The 19,296-nt window shown below is 41.5% G+C and overlaps 2 protein-coding genes across 7 annotated transcripts in view; both read right to left on the bottom strand.

The window, feature by feature from the left end:
• LTN1 (listerin E3 ubiquitin protein ligase 1) overlaps positions 1-2,397 on the bottom strand; it is a 234,765-nt gene extending 232,368 nt beyond the window's left edge. For 5 of the 6 annotated variants that reach the window (XM_085880249.1, XM_085880254.1, XM_085880253.1 and 2 more), the window contains exon 1: positions 2,211-2,397. In XM_085880249.1, the coding sequence (XP_085736375.1) occupies positions 2,211-2,252 (42 nt within the window). In that variant the 5' untranslated portion in view covers positions 2,253-2,397. The remainder of the gene's footprint in view (positions 1-2,210) is intronic. The other variant, XM_085880266.1, reaches the window with a different exon arrangement.
• A 4,527-nt stretch (positions 2,398-6,924) lies between these two features.
• On the bottom strand, positions 6,925-18,700 carry LOC147034294 (uncharacterized). Its single transcript, XM_085880241.1, has 3 exons — positions 18,105-18,700; positions 12,755-12,858; positions 6,925-9,781 (listed from the first exon to the last, which is right to left on the bottom strand). Exons 1-3 carry the CDS (start codon positions 18,581-18,583, stop codon positions 7,620-7,622), a joined length of 2,745 nt encoding a protein of 914 aa, XP_085736367.1. The 5' UTR covers positions 18,584-18,700; the 3' UTR covers positions 6,925-7,619.
• Between the last annotated feature and the right edge of the window lie 596 nt (positions 18,701-19,296).

Raw genomic sequence — 19,296 nt, 5'->3', positions numbered from 1 at the left:
GATTCACATCATTGGTGATACCAGAATCCTGATGGTAACTGGTGAGATACACATAAGGAATGCAATATTCACGCAAATATATAATGTAGCAGCAATACTTAAAACTGCGAACCAATATGATAAATAGTATTTTAAAACGAGTGATAACAACATGACATCATTTAAGATCACAACTCCATTTTAAAAACTTCTTGCAATTCCAGCTCTTACAATCCGGAGCAAACTTATGGGTAATATGAAAGAAAAAAAAGATTTTAAAATCACAGGAAGGTTGAGGCACAACAATGGGTTTATACGCTTATCGTTGTAGCACCAGCTGCAGATACGGTAGCCATCCGTCCAGAATTATGGATAGTCTGGTTTTCTGCTACTCTGTGCTCTATCGATACGAAACCAGACGTCGTTATGTCCTCTATTTTCCTCTTGAGTTGCCTAACCTTTCGACCCACAATTTAGCTTTTGTTTGATGGTCTTCATTGGTTAATATATTTATCATTTAATTAATCCACTTTGTATTGGTCCTGCGAATGGCAACAAGGATCCTATTTTTCACATTTCCTCATGACATCTTTACGTTACGGCCGTCGCTTGATGCTGTTAAACGTTCGTCTTCAAAATCAGTTTGACATCAGCCTTCATTCAAAATGCCGAAGCGAAAGACGTCCTTCAACTCCGAATGGTCGAAAGAGCAATGCCAGACGGGTGAAGAGAAGGATCTGAAACTTTTCAGCAAAGCCCAGACACACTTCAAGAACATGAAGATAATCATCTCCTTCGTATTCTCAATACCATGCAGCAATGCTGACGCAGAATGGGAGTTTTTAGATCCTCGTGGAGGATCTCGAAGTCTTACTCACGTTGTTGTTCTTCATCTTCTTCTTGTGGACTTTTTTGTTTCACAGCCTACAGTTTTCATCGAAACTTCCTGAAATTTGGCGTATATATGTAAAAATACCCCGCGCAGACAGTAACCATCTCCGATTTTGAAAATTCCTCCAAGAAAAAAAGTTATGACATCAAAACATCTCCACTAATGGAAATCGCCTAAAAATTATCTCCGAAACTAGGGAAGCTTTTTGAATTCTGTTTGCGGGAAACGAACAGGGCATTAGCAGAGATGAATTACCACACATATGATACATCACTATGACGTCATATCAATTTTTATGACGTCATTCCTATTTTTTTGATATTTTTTGTTTCACAACCCAGAGTTTCTATCGGATCTTTGTGAAACTTGCCATGTATATGCAGAAAGCCCATGCGCAGGCAGTAACCATCGCCGATTTGGGAAATTCTTCCTAGAAAAAAAAGTTGACGTCATAATCTCGCCGCTAATGGAAATCGCCTATGCCATCATCTCCGAAACTAGGCAAGCTGTTTGAATTTTGTTTGCGGGAATCAAGCCGGGCATTAGCACAAATAATTTATCGCAAACGTGATACATCACAATGACGTCATATTCGTTTTTATGACGTCATCATTTAGAGGACGAGGATCCTAGCTCATTTGAGCTTGTTTTTCCAATGAAGACCATTGCTTTGAGAAAGCAGAGGAACACAATGGAGATGGACAGTGTGAAAGCAGAGCGCCAGATCTGCATTCATTTTTCAGAAGATGGAAAGACATGTTCATTCACTTCCTGGGAACAAAAAAAACAAACAAACTTCTGAATGATGCCAGGAAAGGACAAAAAATATAAACGCTGGGTGATCCAAGAATTGTGAGTGGACATTTAAGTTTTTGGTCGTCTTTATAACTGGTTATTATGAAATAGCACGAAATTTCTTTAAAAAAATAAACAAATCACGATGCACTAAATGCACCTGTCCTCTTATTGAGGTCCCTCGATGACCACCCCATCCAGAGCACCATAATGAATGAAGCCAAGCTCAGTACAAACAGAGATGAAGAAACGCCTTAAATTTTTGAGGCAAAAGCAACACGCCACGTTTACAAGGCTGATATAATAATTCATAACCTGCTGTTCATTTACTCATCGTGCAATGCTACATTATAACCACACGTTATTCTTTTGAAGCAACATCGGAAACACGTCACATAACCATAAGAATCGAAGTGCTGGATTTATTTAAAATTTTACATTCACACCGTGTCTGTGCTAGTTTGTGTGGGATATCGACGCACCGCACGGCGACACCACACTATCCAATACCGTAGGCCGAACGTAGGCCGCGCAGAGCGCTTACCCTAACATTGCCTTTGGTCCGTTGTTTATTCTTTCCTCCCATGGCGAACGGAAACAAAAAGCGAGATTACTCAACGAAGGTTCATCAAAACGGCCATTCATACGTCATGATCATTGTTTTATCTGCACACGTACTGTACACCAACAAACACTTCCAGGCATTAAGCCGAACAATATTATTCGCAAGATATTACTTCTGTTATGGAACATAATTTTTCCTTTCTTTTTGAAATATATACGCAAAGCAATGTTAATGTTATTTTAAATTAACCATTGTTGACGCACCCAATGCCTTATATTTAGAAGGCAGGAAGGAGGAACCACAGTGTAACTTTAACGTCTGCAAGAATACACCTCATGAAGTCCGACTGTTGCGGCTCTGCTTCCCCTACTACTCGAGTAGTAGTATCTGTGCCTGACCCAGTTTTCGACCATCGGTTTATTTATTTTTAGATCGCGACTCATGGCCAGTAAATGTAAAGGGTGGTGTGGCCAAATAGTGACAAATGCCAATCAGATAATTCGACATACGAGTGCGTGCCCGACTGGCCGTACGTGCAAAAAAAAAAAAAGAGGAATTGTGACGTCAATCGTGACATCATAGCACCGTGTCCTGTCATTGGTTGGTAAATAAATGGCCATAACTTGGGAACCACTTATCCGATTAATATCAAACCTTGAAAAAGCACATACTCAGGTCCCCAGCAATATACCTGGCAAGTTTCAATTAGATGGGACCAGTGGTTGTCGAGAAACAGCGGTCACAGGCAGACAGACAGACAGACAGACAGATAGACAGACACACAGAGATTGCTGGAATTATTCGACATATGATGAACCTGAAGGAAATGGACAGCTGGCGCAGTCCTCTGATGGACATCTCCCATGCTTTTGGTCCAGTGTATCTTGATCTGCTGCTGCTTACCAAGCTGAGGTCTGAAAACTGCACTGAAGAGGCCTTTCAGCATATCTGCATGATATTCTCCAACATGCAAACATTGTGCTTGGTTTTCTGGCTTTGCCGGTTCATACCACATCCAACTCCTTTGTATTATATCCATAGAGGCTCCAACTTGAATGAGATGGTCATCTTCAATCATGGATGGAAATATCTACTGGTTAAGAATTGTGATTGTTAGCAAATCACGTTTCCAATGATGGTTCATCTCAAGAACTAAAGGTGCTGTTTCAAGATTAGGTTGCATCAGGTGGCCTCGTTGTTCGGATACTGGGGCTGGTTTCCCACATGTGGATTCAAATAGACCTAGGACTTGGATTTTAATTTTTTCTGGAAGGAAATCTGTCTCAGGAGAAGGATTGGCAGTAAAATCCCATCTGTCTCCTCAAAGACCTTCAGGCCTCCAGGGAGGGGATAATCTGCATGGCTCCCCTGATCTGGTCCTCGACACCGACGCGTGATACCAAGTTTATTCTTGATGTCATCATATCAGCTTTGGTTGATCACAGGTGTGCTGAGAGAAAAAGACCTCCCAGCCCTTGTCTCCGATAACTGTCTTACAGGGAATTTGTGGATTTTTTTTTTTTGGTTGAAGTCATAAAATGTTGTGCAACCACCATGGGTGGGTGCTTCCTTCAACCTGCCAACCACTGATGAGTCTCTGTATGATTAATTAATTAATTGTTTATCCGTTTAATAGTGTTCACCAGTAAAGCCCTTTCCCCCCCCCCCCCACATTGCCTAATTTACTACATACAGCAAGGAGGTTAGGTTCGTCATTCCAAACGACTTGGTTACATGATCTGGACTATGAGTCATTGGCAATTCCAAGCTAATGAGTTGTGGTGAAGAGAAAATGAGAAATTGTTTACAGAACTTGTCTTTCCAATGTAAATACGTGAACAGTCATCAACCTGATGGAAAACAGGATTCACAACTGATGTCCATTAGAAACAGAAACATGTGTGTGAAATGGAGGAGCAGTTTATTCTGTAAAAGTACACGTGAGAAATACTTTCAGTGTGTGTTTGTAATATCTTATGCAATGATGCAAGTCATGGTACTCGTGGGTGGCATCATAATGCTTGATATTAATTTACTCCTTTTGGTTGTCAGGATACGAAGTAGCTCGGAGGTGGTGTACTCACCTTCGAGTGGTCTATTGTGGGTTTAATTCCAGACTCGAGTGTAAATGTCACCCTGGTGCTTTGCAAGCAGGAACGCTAAGCTGGGTGTCCCATCCTCTAGCATTCGCTGATGGACCCCGAGGATTCACTGGTGGAGGCTGACAGACCACTCGGATTCGCTGTTGGACGCTTATGCACTGCTCAGATTCACTGATGGACGTTGACAGACCCTCGGATTCACTGGTGGATGCTGATGGCCCCTTCAGATTTGCTGGTGGATGCTGACACACCCCTCAAATTCGCTGGTGGATACTGATGGACCCCTCAAATTCGCTGGTGGATACTGACGGACCCCTCGGATTCGCTGGTGGATACTGATGGACCCCTCAAATTCGCTGAATACTGACGGACCCCTCGGATTCGCTGGTGGATACTGACGGACCCCTCAAATTCGCTGGTGGATGCTGACGGACCCCTCGTATTTACTGGTGGATGCTGACGGACCCCTCAGATTCACTGGTCGACGTTGACAGACCCCTCAGATTCGCTGGTCGACGTTGACAGACCCCTCAGATTCGCTGATGGACTGTGCCTTTTGAAAAGAATAGGCCGTTGTATTTTTCTTAAGTTATAAGTGGTGGAGAAGGGTCATTTGTTCATTTATTTTTGTCATTTTGCATGCAGCCTGTGGCTGCTGGCTGAATCATTCGCTGGAGTGCAGGTGTGCCGCTGATGCAATGCCCCCTGTAGGTTAGACCAGGAATTTAGAGAGCTGCGTACTCTGCGCAAGCGACCATGGAATCTTTAACATCCACCAATTAATGCTGGCAGACGATAGGCCCAGGTTAACGTCCATCTGATGTGTGGCACACACTGATCCTCACCCTGTCTGTGAAATGGAGAAGGGTAGCACTCAGTCATTCATAATGACTTGTAAGTTGCAAGTACAGGAGAAGGGTAGCACCCAGAGTCACCGATAATCAATAGTCATTCGTAATGATGTCCTGTAACGAGGGAAGGGAATATGTATGAATCAACCACAATGAGTGGTCTATTACATGTAAACCAGACCACGAGGGGAAGGCAGACTGTCCCTACCCTGAAGGTCATTAGTGAGCCAGCTAGGTTTTTTTACCAACAATCAAATAGGGATGTGGCAGTTCCCCGAAAACTAAGTATAATTCTTGAAGATTATAATCCAAATTCCTTACACCGCTGCTTTTAGCTGGATTTGAACCCCATAACCTCTGGAACACCCACCAGTCGAGCATCCTCACCAACAGGCCACCAGACCTTACCCAAGTGCAGTGTTCAGGCACCCTGGTCAAATTCCAAAATTCTGCCCCATCCACTGGGGTGAACTGCATTAGGAATATAGGAACGCTCCCAGAAATGATGCAACCAGCAGTCACGTGCTGCATACACATGATGACATTCTCTTAATTCACGATCGAGTCATAATCTACCTATTAATCAGGTGAATACACTCAACGCCAGGTTTAAACTCCCAACACTGCAACACTCCGTGGCAGAGGCAGCTGTTTGTGGGTTTAACCCCTGCACGTGGCCGGGCACTAGGATCTGAGAACATCATCTGCTGCAACAAAAAAATTTAAGTCACACACACCAGGTCAACAGTTTCCATCATAATATGTCATAACCAAACCGTCTGTGATAAATTCTTCAGAAATCTAACTCTTCATTAGTCAACCGCTGATTCCAAAAGTCAAATTGCTAAATTCGTTCTAATATTGGCACAAGTCAAGGTAATTGCAACGTAAGAGTCATCAAGTGGACAAGTGACGTCATGTTGTTGCAATGATGTTGATGATATTACACTAAGCTGAGAGAAGGATCGTTGCATTCACACACATGTGCAAATTAGCAAAAACACGTTTGTTTTACACTTGAAATGTCAAGTTTGTTGTTGGTTTAATGGTTAGGGTGGTGGGCTTGTGATCCTTGGATCCTGAGTTCAAATCCCACTTCGATGTTGAATTAATACCAGGTGGGGTTGACTCTGCCTGTCATCCTTCTGAGGTAGGCAAAATGAGTGCCGGCTTGCTGGTATCCTGTGTCGGAGTGGTGATCATCCAGGATTGTGTCCAATAGCCAAGGAGACTGCTTTGACAGCACCAACGCTCTGCACAGAGTATGGTCCCAATGGATGGATGGATGGTGGGTTGACTCAGCCTATCAACCTTCTGAGGTTGGCAAAATGAGTACCAGCTTACTGCAAATGAGGCACCACATCAGTGGCACAGCTATGCTCCCAGCAATGATGCAACCAGCAGCCACAGGCTGCACACAAAATAGTAGAGACTTGTAATGTCACTTCATCACGGCTTGAGTTAACTCTTCTCGACTGACTTTTTGGCTTGTTGCTGGCACGTACTGCAAGTGGTGGTCTGTTTGGATGCTTGTGATATGGTGTTGGAAAAATCTGCACTATTCCATATTAGCGACGGTCCTATAAAGGACATTTCAGGTTCAGCGACAGCCTTCTGATCCGTTCGTATCACCCTTGGATTGTACAAGTTTGGTGCACCCTTGGAGGGAAAATATTTCAAGGAAAGACCTTGGATCATGATAAATGTGTTCTTCCTGTAGTTAAATATCTTTGTGTCCACATATCCGTTTATTTCTCATTTGAGTGATACATCCGAAGCATATGAAACCAAAACATTTATAATACAAGGAATGTCAAGTCCAGGATTATGTTCTTGCAGAATTCACTGTTCTTCTTGCTTCTTTAAGAGAAAACTCAAGTTGCTCCAGATAAATATCTGTTAAATACTAGATGGTACGATTGACTTCATCAGCAGCTAAGTTTATCTAGTTAAGTACAAGCAAATCAAGAGGGTATTCTCAAGACAACCTCCACAAATTATTGAGCCCAGGCAGGAGGGCAATGTGACAATTCGTAAACAAAACACACTTATTCATATAATCGATACATATTTTTGCCATAATTAGATGTGAAGTGTGCACATTACAAAAGTACCACAATCTAGAGTGGGTCTCACATATCAGGTGTTGATCTATTCACTAAAAAAAAAGCTTTTTAGAAGTATATAAATCACGTGACGACTTCAAAGGAGCCATCCGACATATTACGTAAGGAACTCGCCATTCTTTCCCTACGCCTCTTACATTCCCTTCCCTCTACTCCCTTCATGCCCAACTTTTAAATCTTTCCTTTGCTGAGATACATCGATGGTCCCAGATTTCATGATTTTTCAAGACATCAATCATATGGAGAAAGTAAAAAAAAAAGGATATAATTGGGATTATAATGTGCAGTACATGCACGGTGATGAGATAGTTAAACGGTTATTTCAGCACTTTCTGTCCTACACATTGCCCCTCTGCGTTCGTCTCTATACCTGGCGTGTGCCACCCCTCTGCCGTACTCAACCGTCACAGGCCTGTGCAATGCGTAAGCGTTCCGCTTGTCGAACGAGCTGGTGCGTCCCTTCAGACTGCTTTGAGCCAGGGTATTATGTGATCTTTTTCTGTTCGAAGGATCATTCATCACATCCAATAATATCTGGTCCTTCCTGTAATATGGAGTACTTCCATGATTGGAATCATGTCGTGCCACCATGGCCGCTTTTGGGGTCTCCCTCAATCGACTTCTACCGGAAAAGCTCCGCCTTTTCATTCGTCCGAAGTCTCCCCCGGCATCCTCGCGATCAACCAATCCGTATCCAAAGCCCCTGCTCACTTCAATTCTTTCCATCGCATTCCCTGGGACCCCATTTATCACACTCGTCAAACTGGTGCCCTTCCTCATAAATGTTGGCGCGCTCAACTTCGGGCTTCTTTGTCCACCTAGGCTCCTCTCTACAGTTACAATTCTTTCCCGGTTGTGTCCAAGATTTTTACTGTCCACCATACTTGAGATGCGTGATGGACTGACGGTGCAGCCAATATCGGCAATGGTTGGAGCCCGTTTGATCCTCCTCCGTGAAAGCCCTACGTCAGATTTCCGGTGTGCCAGTTCTTCCAAAGACCCATGGAGGGGAATATGCCGTGATGCAGATCTATGGGAGGATTTCCTTGGTGTTTGACACTGCAAAACATCAGGCGTTACGGTTCTTTTCCCGAACCCCATCCTAACGTCGTCACCGGCATCTTCCATGAGCTGCATACTGTTTGTTTCATTAATTTCTGTACTTTCACTAGACTCTACAGAAACAAAATTGTTTAACCAAGCCTGCATGCGTTCCCTCCGTTGATCTTGTATTTCGCTTCTAACAGAACCTGAGGGACTCCGCCGCTCAAGTTGCCCCTGAGGAATCTTCATCAGTCCCTTCACCATACTCTGACCTTCAAGTATAAGCGAGCCCTTATCCCAGCGACTTTCTCTCCTCAATTTAGATTGACCAGAAGACTGCAGTCTTTCTCCTGTGATATCAGTTGGGTTGGAGGTGTCTTGGTTGACCGAAATATCATAATCACGGAATCGACCATCAAAAGCTTGCACATGGCCGCCGTCTTTCTTCGGCACTTTCTCCTTCTGTGTAACGGGGCTCATGTTGCTACTCAGACCTGCCATTCCTCCATGTCCCAGTACGAAAGGATCGCCTCGCTGTGGACTCGGCACTCTGTGGTCTGACGGGCTGCTCATTAATGCGGGAGTCGATCCAAACAGACCTTTATTTTTTCCTAAATTCATATTTGCTTTGAGGTGAACACCGTAATGAGACTGTCCTCCCAAATCTTCAGTGAGCTGCCTTTGCAGGTTTGGTTTTCTGCTTGGCCAATTGTGACGCGGTTGATTTTGAAAGTCTTTGTAAAATGAGTCTTTTCTGTTATTCTCTGCTGTGAAGTTATCATTTTTCTGGTGGCATACTGTGGGAGTACCTGGTATTTGATTTACCACCCTATCACTTTGTAATTTGAATCCAATATTATTGTAACCCTCCATGTCACATAGCTTTTTAAGAGCTTCATCAATCTCAAATTCTTCATTTTCTATGTTGCAATCACTTAGACTTTGCTGCTCTGCATTTTGCCATGACACCCGACGTTCATTGACATTTACATTTTCGTTTTCTCCCAAGAGATCTTTGGCACATGGACCATACATTTTGTAGCTATACTCTGCTAACGGAGGAGCTCCATGCATGTGGTAGTCACGAACTCTCCCCTGGACATCAAATCTAGATGAGCTGGTATTCATGTAACTGGGAAAGTCCGGTCTTGTGTAAATCTCTCTGGGTTTTGGAAAGTTGTCCTGCGATGGGCAATTAGTGGTCTGCACACTGTAATCAGGCCAAATCGGTCCTCTCAAGATCAGGTCCTCGTCCATACGGGGCCTGTTAAGGTGGTTAAACATCACATCGTGCGGCATCTCGTAAGATCGCCAACCAGGGTAGAATGCTGGCCCGGTCATGCTGGTGGGTTGAAGGTCGAATGAAGCTTCAAATGAACCGGGGTAAGATTGGGGAGATTGTGAGTTCTCTGCAATGATGTAATCATCTGAAATATGAGACAAAAAAAAATTATATATATATATATATATATATCAAAAAAAAAAATACATACTATTTCAATGCACTGAGAAACGAAATAATGTTTCCATATAATTTAAACATTTCTTAAACACATCATATGCACCGATGACAACGTATCGGTAAGCGCACACTGTTCTAAACGGTTTAGGTGAAATCAGACATAACTGCGTTGCCCCTGGCAGCGGAATATTTTCTCATTAATAAGTGTTCGCCCCTGAGCCATCTCTGCTTTGGACTTCAAACATGGATGAAATCTTAAACTGCTATGAATCGGTGTTATGCCGGTAGAGGTGTGCAGGCATGTTGAGATAGACCGTGATATCCCTTTTTCCTTGAACTAGCGGGCACTCAATCCCACCCTCCTAGCCGGAGTACCCTTCTCGCCGCACCTTCGGTGGGCAATGTGCTGGGGCACATTCTCGGAAATGCACTTTATAATTTGTGTCATTTTTTTTGACAGAAATTGTATTCATCACAACACATCATATTCCATATTATAATTTATTTATTCGTATGCAGCCTGTGGCTGCTTGACTGCATCATTTTCTGGAGTTGGGGCCCCTCGTTACCAGTAAGCTGGTACTCATTTTGCCAACCTTCGGGAGGATGATAGGCTCAGTCAATCCACCTGGTGTTAATATCAGTGGCACGACAGGGGCTCAAACTCACAACCACGAAGATCTTAAGCCAGCTACCTTAACCGTTAAACCAACACCAGGCTTTCCATATCAATAGTGGACCAGTTAATCCGATGGACCAAAGCCTCAATGTACTTGGGACCAGCGTAGGGATTCCATTTTCGTTATTATTGTTGCCATATGATACTACTATTATCATTATTGTTGTAAATATTATTAGTATTAATTAATATATGCTTTGTTACAATGTTGTAATTGTTTTTATATACTTTGTAATTAGAATGTCATGCCGTGGTGGAAGGACGTATTAAGCTGCTTTGTAAACCTTAACATGAATTCAATCACCAATTATTTTTGAGTTCAACATAGGCCAAAAGGTCAACATAGGCCAAAGTTCAACAAATAAGGTGGAATTTCTGAAAGCCTCAATTTTCATCCCATTGACTTGAAATTTGAAGAGGATTTGCATATCAGGTCACTGCATTAATCAAATAAGTGTTATTGAGGTCACCATAGGCCAAAAGATCAACATAAGCCAAAAAGTCGACATAGGCCAAATTTCTAAAAATTGTAAATTTTCATTTGATTGACTTGAAATTTAAAGAGGAGTTGCATATTTGGTCATTTAATTCAACCCCCAATTATTTTTAAGGTCAACATAGGCCAAAGGTCAACAACTCAGGTGGTATTTCTAAAATCCTCAATTTTCATCCGATTGACTTGACATTTGAAGAGTATTTATATTTCAGGTCACTGAATTCAACCACCAATTATTTTGAGGTCAACATAGATTAAGAGGTCAACATCGGCCAAAGGTCAACAACTTCGGTGAACTTTCTAAAATCCTCAATTTTCATCCATTGACTTGAAATTTTAATTTGCATATCAGGTCACTGAATTCAACAAACACATATTTTTGAGGTCAATACAGTCAAAAGGTCAACATAGGCCAAAAAGTCACATCGGGGAAATTTCTAAAATTTTCAATTTTCATCCGATTGACTTGAAATTTGAAGAGGATTTGCACATTTGGTCATTGAATTAAAGCACCAATTATTTTAAGGGTTGAATTTGTTTTATGGACTTCGCACGTATTGTGCTATTATATGCATGACATCTTGCTTATTTGTTGGTTTGTTTGTCTGTCTGTGAGCAGGATATCTCAAAAAGTTATTGACGGATTCGGACAAAATTTGGTGGACAGGTTGAGTGTGTGACATGGTCAAATTCATTAGATTTTGATGAAAATCTGGATCCAGATCCAATAATTTTTTCATTGATTCTTAACTATTGAATGATTGGGCTAAAAACGATATACAAGCATAGCAGGTTATCCCAAAAAAGTTATGGACGGATTTGAACAAAAGGTTGACAGGTTGGGTTTGTGACAAGGGCGAATTGATTTTACTTTGGTGAAGATCCAGATGTGGATAAGATAATTTTTAAGTTTTGAGTTTTTAAGTAATTCTTCACCACTAAGTGATTGGGCAAAAAACTACGTATAGCATGATATTTCAAAAGGTTCTGGACGAGTTATAATCAAATGAGTTGGTTATGTGACACGAACAAGCCGATTAGATCTTGATTAAGGTCCTGATCCAGATCCAGCTTATCAGTGGGATACAAAACGCAAACTGTTCAGCCTGGTGGAGGTGTGCGCTCTACCGAGTGGTGCCATTCTAGTTGATAATGAAACCACCAGCTGATGTCATATATCACTAAAGTCTAACCCAAATTGTGATACAATGATTGTTTCCATTTTATTTGTTCTCACCAAATGATTACTGTGAATCCAATTTTATTTGATTCAGAAATGGAAAATGTATTTTTCTCTCATGCATATTCACTGCTAAAAGACTCTCAAATTTTCCATTTAAATAAAAATAGGTTATGTATGGATGGTAAGAGTGCAAGTTTAGTGGACTGGGCTGTGTTCCATTTCCAATCAGCTTGTGGAGTGCTTGCCAAGTGGCTTTTTTTAAGCACTCAAGCAAGCACTCCGACGAGATGGTTGATAAGGAACGGCTGGCTTGACAAACGATAGCAAGCTGATTGGTAATGGAACACACCCTTGGGTAGTCAATATGATGCAACAAGGGAGCGATGGACCGAATGGCCTCCTACTGTTTCAAAGTTTACTTGAATACCCAAAGAAATTCAAATTAGGACAAACAGTCCAACATGATTGTTACCTTAAGCACCAGATTAAATTCTAACACATGACAGTACGACACCCTCCATCATGCCCTGATAGCAATTCTTGTAAGTTCTCACTGGTGCTGCATCGTTGCTCTACGTGCCATGTGCTTTCCGGGCGGTGCAGCGTGGAGTGCTCGGATGCAGACCCTCATTTCTCATTTGAACGACAGCAATTGGTTGGTTATGAAGAAGATGCGAAAGAGCCCTGAAACACCCCAAAACACAATGCCCCGCACAGTAAATCATATACAGCATAAATACTTCCTTTTGATCACATGAATAGACACAAAAATACTCTCCAGAAGGGTGAGGCAAAAAAAAGCTGCCAAAGGACTGGTGGTTTATCAAAGTTTTTACAATCCCCAGACAGGAAGGACCATTGCATGGCAATCCCTCTCCCTTCCACAGATCTCCTAATGTCTCTGTTCCCCACTGTTTTGTCCTTCTCACTCCCACCCCTCTTGTCCCAAGCCCCCCTTGCTGTGCATTGTGTGTTAGCTCTCATACGAGCCTCGACAAGGTATACAAAATAAATCCATTCAATATCTTGCCTATACTGTATATTGCAAAGCTCATTTGATCTATTTGTTTCTTCAGAATCAATTTTTTGACATCATTGAACCTAAGATGTATGATGTCACAGCCCCCCCCCCCTCCAACCTTCCTCTCACCCCCGCATGAATGTATGATGTCATCCACCTTGGTGCATAATAACACATATGTATATATATATATACACACACACAATTGACAATTTGTGAATCATGCAAGCGATTCACACTGACATACAGTCTGATGTAACACTGAGCCCAACACTAACCCTAACCTTAACACGAATTAATAACCTTAACCCAAACCCTAACCCTAACCCAAATATGCAACTTCAAATGGTAAATTAAGTTATTGCCTTTCATTTTTGAAATCTTTATTTGCTTTTTGCTGTTTTTCATATTCTCATCCATCTATCCATCAGGAACATACTCTGTACAGAGCGTTGGTGTTGCCAAAGCAGTCTCCTGGACTATTAGGAATAATTCTGCACAGGTCGCCATGCCGACGCAGGATACTCTAATGGCTCAATCATCCCAGCAAGATGGTACTCACTTTGCCGACCTCGGAAGGATGACAGGCTGAGTCAATCCCACCTGGTGTTGAGTCAACCCCACATGGTGTTGATTCAACGGGAGGCAGGATTTGAACTCAAGACCTCGGGATCCCAAGCCCACCACCCTAACCATTATAGTCCATGAGCCAGACCTCAGAATTTCATGGATTGGTACCACCTGGGGTGGCAAAATCTCTCTGTGTTTTCTTGAAAGGCATATACCCATCGATGAAAAAAAACTGAAGCCAAGCTTGGAATGGTAGCTTAGTGCTAGTAATCACATCTTAAAGATGGAGAACCGGGCCCGAACCAGGACCTGAAATTATGGGGTAGGGGAAATATAAATTGTGATATTTTTAAAACTAATGACCCAATTGCTACAAATGACCACTCAAAATGTTGCAAATTTTATGTTCTACACATCCATATCTATTATATGCCAATATGCTAATTAAGTAGGTCACCAGAGGTCAAAAGGTCATGAAATTTGACCCCTGCTTAAAATCTGGCCAGCCATCCAAAAAACACCACCATCACCCGACCAATGGGAATGTCTCAGCCAGAATGGACTCAAATGGAAGTTAATAAATGTCCAAGTCCATTTTATGCCTAAAAGTGTGGAATTTATTTGTATCTGAGCCATGGTACATAACAGAATTTGACACATCTTTGAAAACGGCCATTTTTAGCCAAAAAAAACTTCAAAAATGAATGTCAATACGCTCACATTTAATTAACATTTTTTTGCAGGAATTCAATTTTATACTAGTAAAGGCTATGCAATATTTCTTTCAATGTAACATTTTGGTCTGTTTACAAGGTCAGTAGAGGTCATTTGAAGGTCAAACAGCCCTTCTTCTCTTTCTTTGGACTTTTTTTTTTCAACAGGGACACCTGAAGTGCCATCTGTTAGCCAATTAATTAACTAATTGGCACTTCTGCATTGTTTCTGACCACCAATCCTTTGTTCTTGAAGGACACAAAGTTCATGAAATTGACATGACACATTACAATTGATTTGAAACGTTCTACTTGTTTGCTCTGGCACAATCTCTCAATTGTTACCACTAACCATGTTCAGTGAATAGTATTAACAAGGAATCTGCCTAAAAGGTAAGCTATGCAAGATTTTTAGTCATTAAAACTGTCCAAAAGTAAGTTAATTCAACAAAACAAATCTCAGAAATCTTGGCCAAATTCACATAGGCCTCATATATAATGATTACTGCCAAAAATGTTGTTCTTACCATTATCCATGTACATTGTATGTTCCTAGAAATAACATACCAAGAATGCCAAAACCCTAGAACTGCACATGTGCCAAATAGCAAGAACGTGAGTAATATAATTTATATAGGGGTATTTGCAGCATTTAGCAGATGATGGACTAAGCAGATTACAAACACTGATAGCACTGAGGTTTTACAATATATTAAGCAGTATACTGGCGAAGTTTGAGTAAAATTGGTTGAAATTTTTTCCATGTCCATCCCTAGCTTGAAAATTTTGAGGTTAAAATGGCATATTTTGCAGTTAATATAAGAAAAATGCAAGAATGTCATGTTTTTGAGAAGGTATAGTTAAAGAACGAAGCCATATAATTTAGTTGCCAATAGCCTCAGATGATGCCGGGAGCACACGGAAGGTATAGATATATTCATTTTGCCAATAGAAGAATTTGTTTGTGTCCATGGGGTGTTGAAGTTGACTGAAAAAATGAGCCCAAATAAGCATAAATTTTCATAAAGCAAATTTTTTTGCAGAACATGCGAATAAAACCTGCATGTATGAATTATTGGGCAGATGTGCGGTCTTCAAAACTAATTTTCCAGTATATTAACTTTAATTTAGGTAATATTTAATATTTATTATTTTTCAATTTTCATGTATATTTTATTTTGGTCATGCCTCACTGGTCACACTTGAATGATTCCTAACAAAGGGAACACTAGCACTGCTGCGGGGAGCTTTATATCGGTATTCTTGGTAATGAAGTAGGCCTATTTCATAATGAGAACCACATGGCTTCGTAACCACATCCCAGAGTCCATTAGTAATCAATAATGTTCTTCACTTTCAGGCAATGATGGAGGGCACTGGAAATCTCGACCAACTCTTACTGCCACGCAAGTTGACCCATTCTTCCTGCATCTTCAAGTGCGAGGACACAGACCTTGAGCTGAATTCACCCCAAGATCGTGCATCGTGGGAACGGCTTCAGAAAGCAGCTGAGATCCGGAAGCATGCAGCGATTCTTAGGATTGCTGCTACGGCTAGAGATGATGAGATCCCACAAGTTCTCTATCACAGGGGATGCAGGAATCAATTCGTTAAGAAACGTGACCTGGATGCTATTGAAAAAGCGGCATCTGCAGAGAATCCGGATAAGCAGGGACGGAAAGAACTGAACCGGAGAAAGTCATCAGCAGGTCTAACCTCGTCATCATCACGCGTGTATGAACCAGTCTGCATCTTCTGCGTGAAAAGCACCAAGTATGTCACAAACAGCAAAACAAGAGAGCTCTTGGTCCAATGCGTCGATCTACGTTCTGATCAGACGGTGAGGAAGGCAGCAGTAGACCAAAGTGATCCAAGAATGATGGCGATTACGTCCCGAGACCTAGTTGCAGCTGAGGGCCACTACCACCGCTCTTGCTATCGTAGGTATACCAAACAGACTAGCTCCAAGACTAACTCTGAAACTAGTGGTGATCCGGTGGTATTCCGCCCAGACCCAGACGAGGAGTATGCTAAGACTGAAGTATATTGTTACAGTGGACTGTTCAGGTTCATTAGGGATGTTATATTTGAGAAGCCTCAAGTGATAAGAATGACTGAGTTATGCAAATACCTGCTTGATTTGTTCATAGAATCTGGTGTAGGCCAAGGTGAGGTGAAAGCGTCCACTAAAAAGCACATCCACAGAAAGATCAAGGGGGGGTTTGGGGAGAGTATACATGTGATACCAGATGAGCAGGGCAAATTGCTGGTCTATCCTGACAACCTTTCCATGTCCCAGCTGGTGCAAGAAAACCAGAGGCTTAAAGAGGAATTCCTAGCTTACAAGCAGAACACCTAAATCAGAGCACATTTTCACATGATATTTGACATTTGTGGGTGAAAGTTTTTCTATGAACACCAACAAATTGGCATCTTCCATTTTTGCGTATTTTGGGCTAAAAATGTCCGTTTTCAAAGATGTGTCAAATTCTGTTATGTACCATGGCTCAGATATAAATAAATTCAACACTTTTAGGCATAAAATGGACTTGGACACTTATTAACTTCCATTTGAGTCCATTTTGGCTGATAAATTCCCATTGGTAGGGTAACGGTGGTGTTTTTTGGACGGATGGCCAGATTTTAAGCAGGGGTCAAATTTCATGACCTTTTGACCTCTGGTGACCTACTTAATTAGCATATTGGCAAATAATAGATATAGTTATGTAGAACATAAAAGTTGCAACATTTTGAGTGGTCTTTTGTAGCAATCAGGCCATTAGTTAAACATATATCACAATTTATACTTCCTCTACCCCATAATTTCGGGTCCCAGTCAGGCCCGGTCCTCCCATCTTTAAGAGGCGATTACTAGCACTAAGCTACCATTCCAAGCTTGGCTTCAAATTATTTTTTTCATCGATGGGTATATGCCTTTCGAGAAAACACAGTGAGAATTTGCCACCCCAGGTGGTACCAATATCTGTTCTGGCTCATGGACTATTAATCCAACACCAAGCATATATTCTCACAGTGTATGTTTTTTCAGCTGAAGCACTTCCATTTTGTCCAGCAGTTATGCCATTGCGCAGTCTTTATGGCTGGTAATTAACCATAATTGTGTAACGAATTGACATCAACTCGTTTAACTTGCTGATAGCATGGTCTGATATATCATTGAATCAATCCTGACTTTCCTCAATCCCTTAATTAGACTGGCGTCGAGGACTGCTTTTGAATCTGCCTGTAGGAATGTGTTGAAGTTGTCCAAACATTTACAAAAAATTATTTTATAAGTAAACTTTTAAAAAAATCAATTAGCTATTGCATACCACATCTAAGCTGTTGATATAGTACAGGGGGTACGAGGCTATGCAGATCTCTCTTTTAATGTGCTTCAATCATCCACAAAATGACCGTCACCCCATGTCAAAGCATGAAGACCATGTGGTATAGGTATTACACTGCAGCAAAATCTGCATGACACATTGATCCCTGGTGCAGGACAAAATAGTTTTCTTTGTTTGATGTAGTTAACCATGCTTAATGTAGTAAATATTTTGACTTTGCATTCTCATGAGTTGTATAATGCTGCCAAGGCAAAAGATTGATGGAATGATTCTCACCCTGCAGTGCCATCTCTTCCTGCTGCATCCTGGACGTCATCTCCATGAGAAGACCGCAACACACCACACCTTGCGATGAGACCACCGAGGATAACCACCACTCCAACCACTCCGCATACGATGTACGCTGTTATACCGGGGGGAGTTAGTATCTCGTCCTCTCGGCTGTCAGAGATAGACGAGGAGGTGCTCAATGTGTCAGAAGCCCACTTGGGGCTTTCATAATTGTTGCAGGACACCTGGTCCAGCCTTTCCACCTCGAACATGCAGCAGAAGCGATAAAAGCACGTCCCACAGCACAGACGATACGCACTCATGTTGCACTCGAACGGTGGGTCAAAATGACCTGACACATCATAGTAACCTCGGCAGCGCTCAAAGGTGAGGGTGGTGATGGCTTCCATCGATGGTCCAGCGAAGACTGTAAATAATAATGTCCCCTTGGCTATTACTACAATCAAGCACACTATTCTCAACATGCTGTGTAAAATATTATCAGGCCTTCAATCCACTTCGTTAGTGTGTTCTTTGTTGTGATTGGTTCGATATATATATATATATATATATATATATATATATATATATATATATATATATATGTATTTATATATAGAGATGGCACGTCACGACCATGATCTGTCAAGAATTTTCAGTGCAATATGAATTCACTGTCTCTTTGAAGAGTAACTGTTGCAATTTCCAAAATTAACTGTCGCCGTATCCAAATGCGCTGAACATCTTCCACAAGATTCCCTTGATATACGATGAGATGTTTGGCACGAACAATCACTGCTTACCAGCCTGCAAACAAAAAACAGCCCTCATCATGTCATACAAAGATGTCACCAAAACACGCCAATTGTATCGTAAGGACTGCTTGGAAGGATAAAACAAGAAAAACTAGCATCCGTTGAAGACAAAGTCTTCGATATCCCCCACCATAGTAAATGAGGATTAACAAACCTATATTCCCTAAGCGTGTGCAATATGTATGTGCAGTTTCCCCTTGATCTGACCAGCCGTTCTGGAGAAGAAGATGTTTGAAGGTTTTAGGGTAAATTCAATATGGCCACCAAACCATGTGACCTATCAATTAGAAATTAACAAACTTCTGAAAGGATGTCTTGGGGAAAGTGTATGTGAAATTTTTCCTCAATCTGTCCAGCCGTTCTGGAGAAGAGGATTTTTAAAA

Source organism: Eptatretus burgeri, chromosome 1 (genome assembly GCF_056783735.1).
Source record: "Eptatretus burgeri isolate ZD-2024b chromosome 1, Ebu_testis_v1, whole genome shotgun sequence".
Taxonomy (NCBI): Eukaryota; Metazoa; Chordata; class Myxini; order Myxiniformes; family Myxinidae; genus Eptatretus; species Eptatretus burgeri.
The sequence above is the reverse complement of the archived record's forward strand: the minus strand, read 5'-3'. Positions and strand labels throughout refer to the sequence as shown.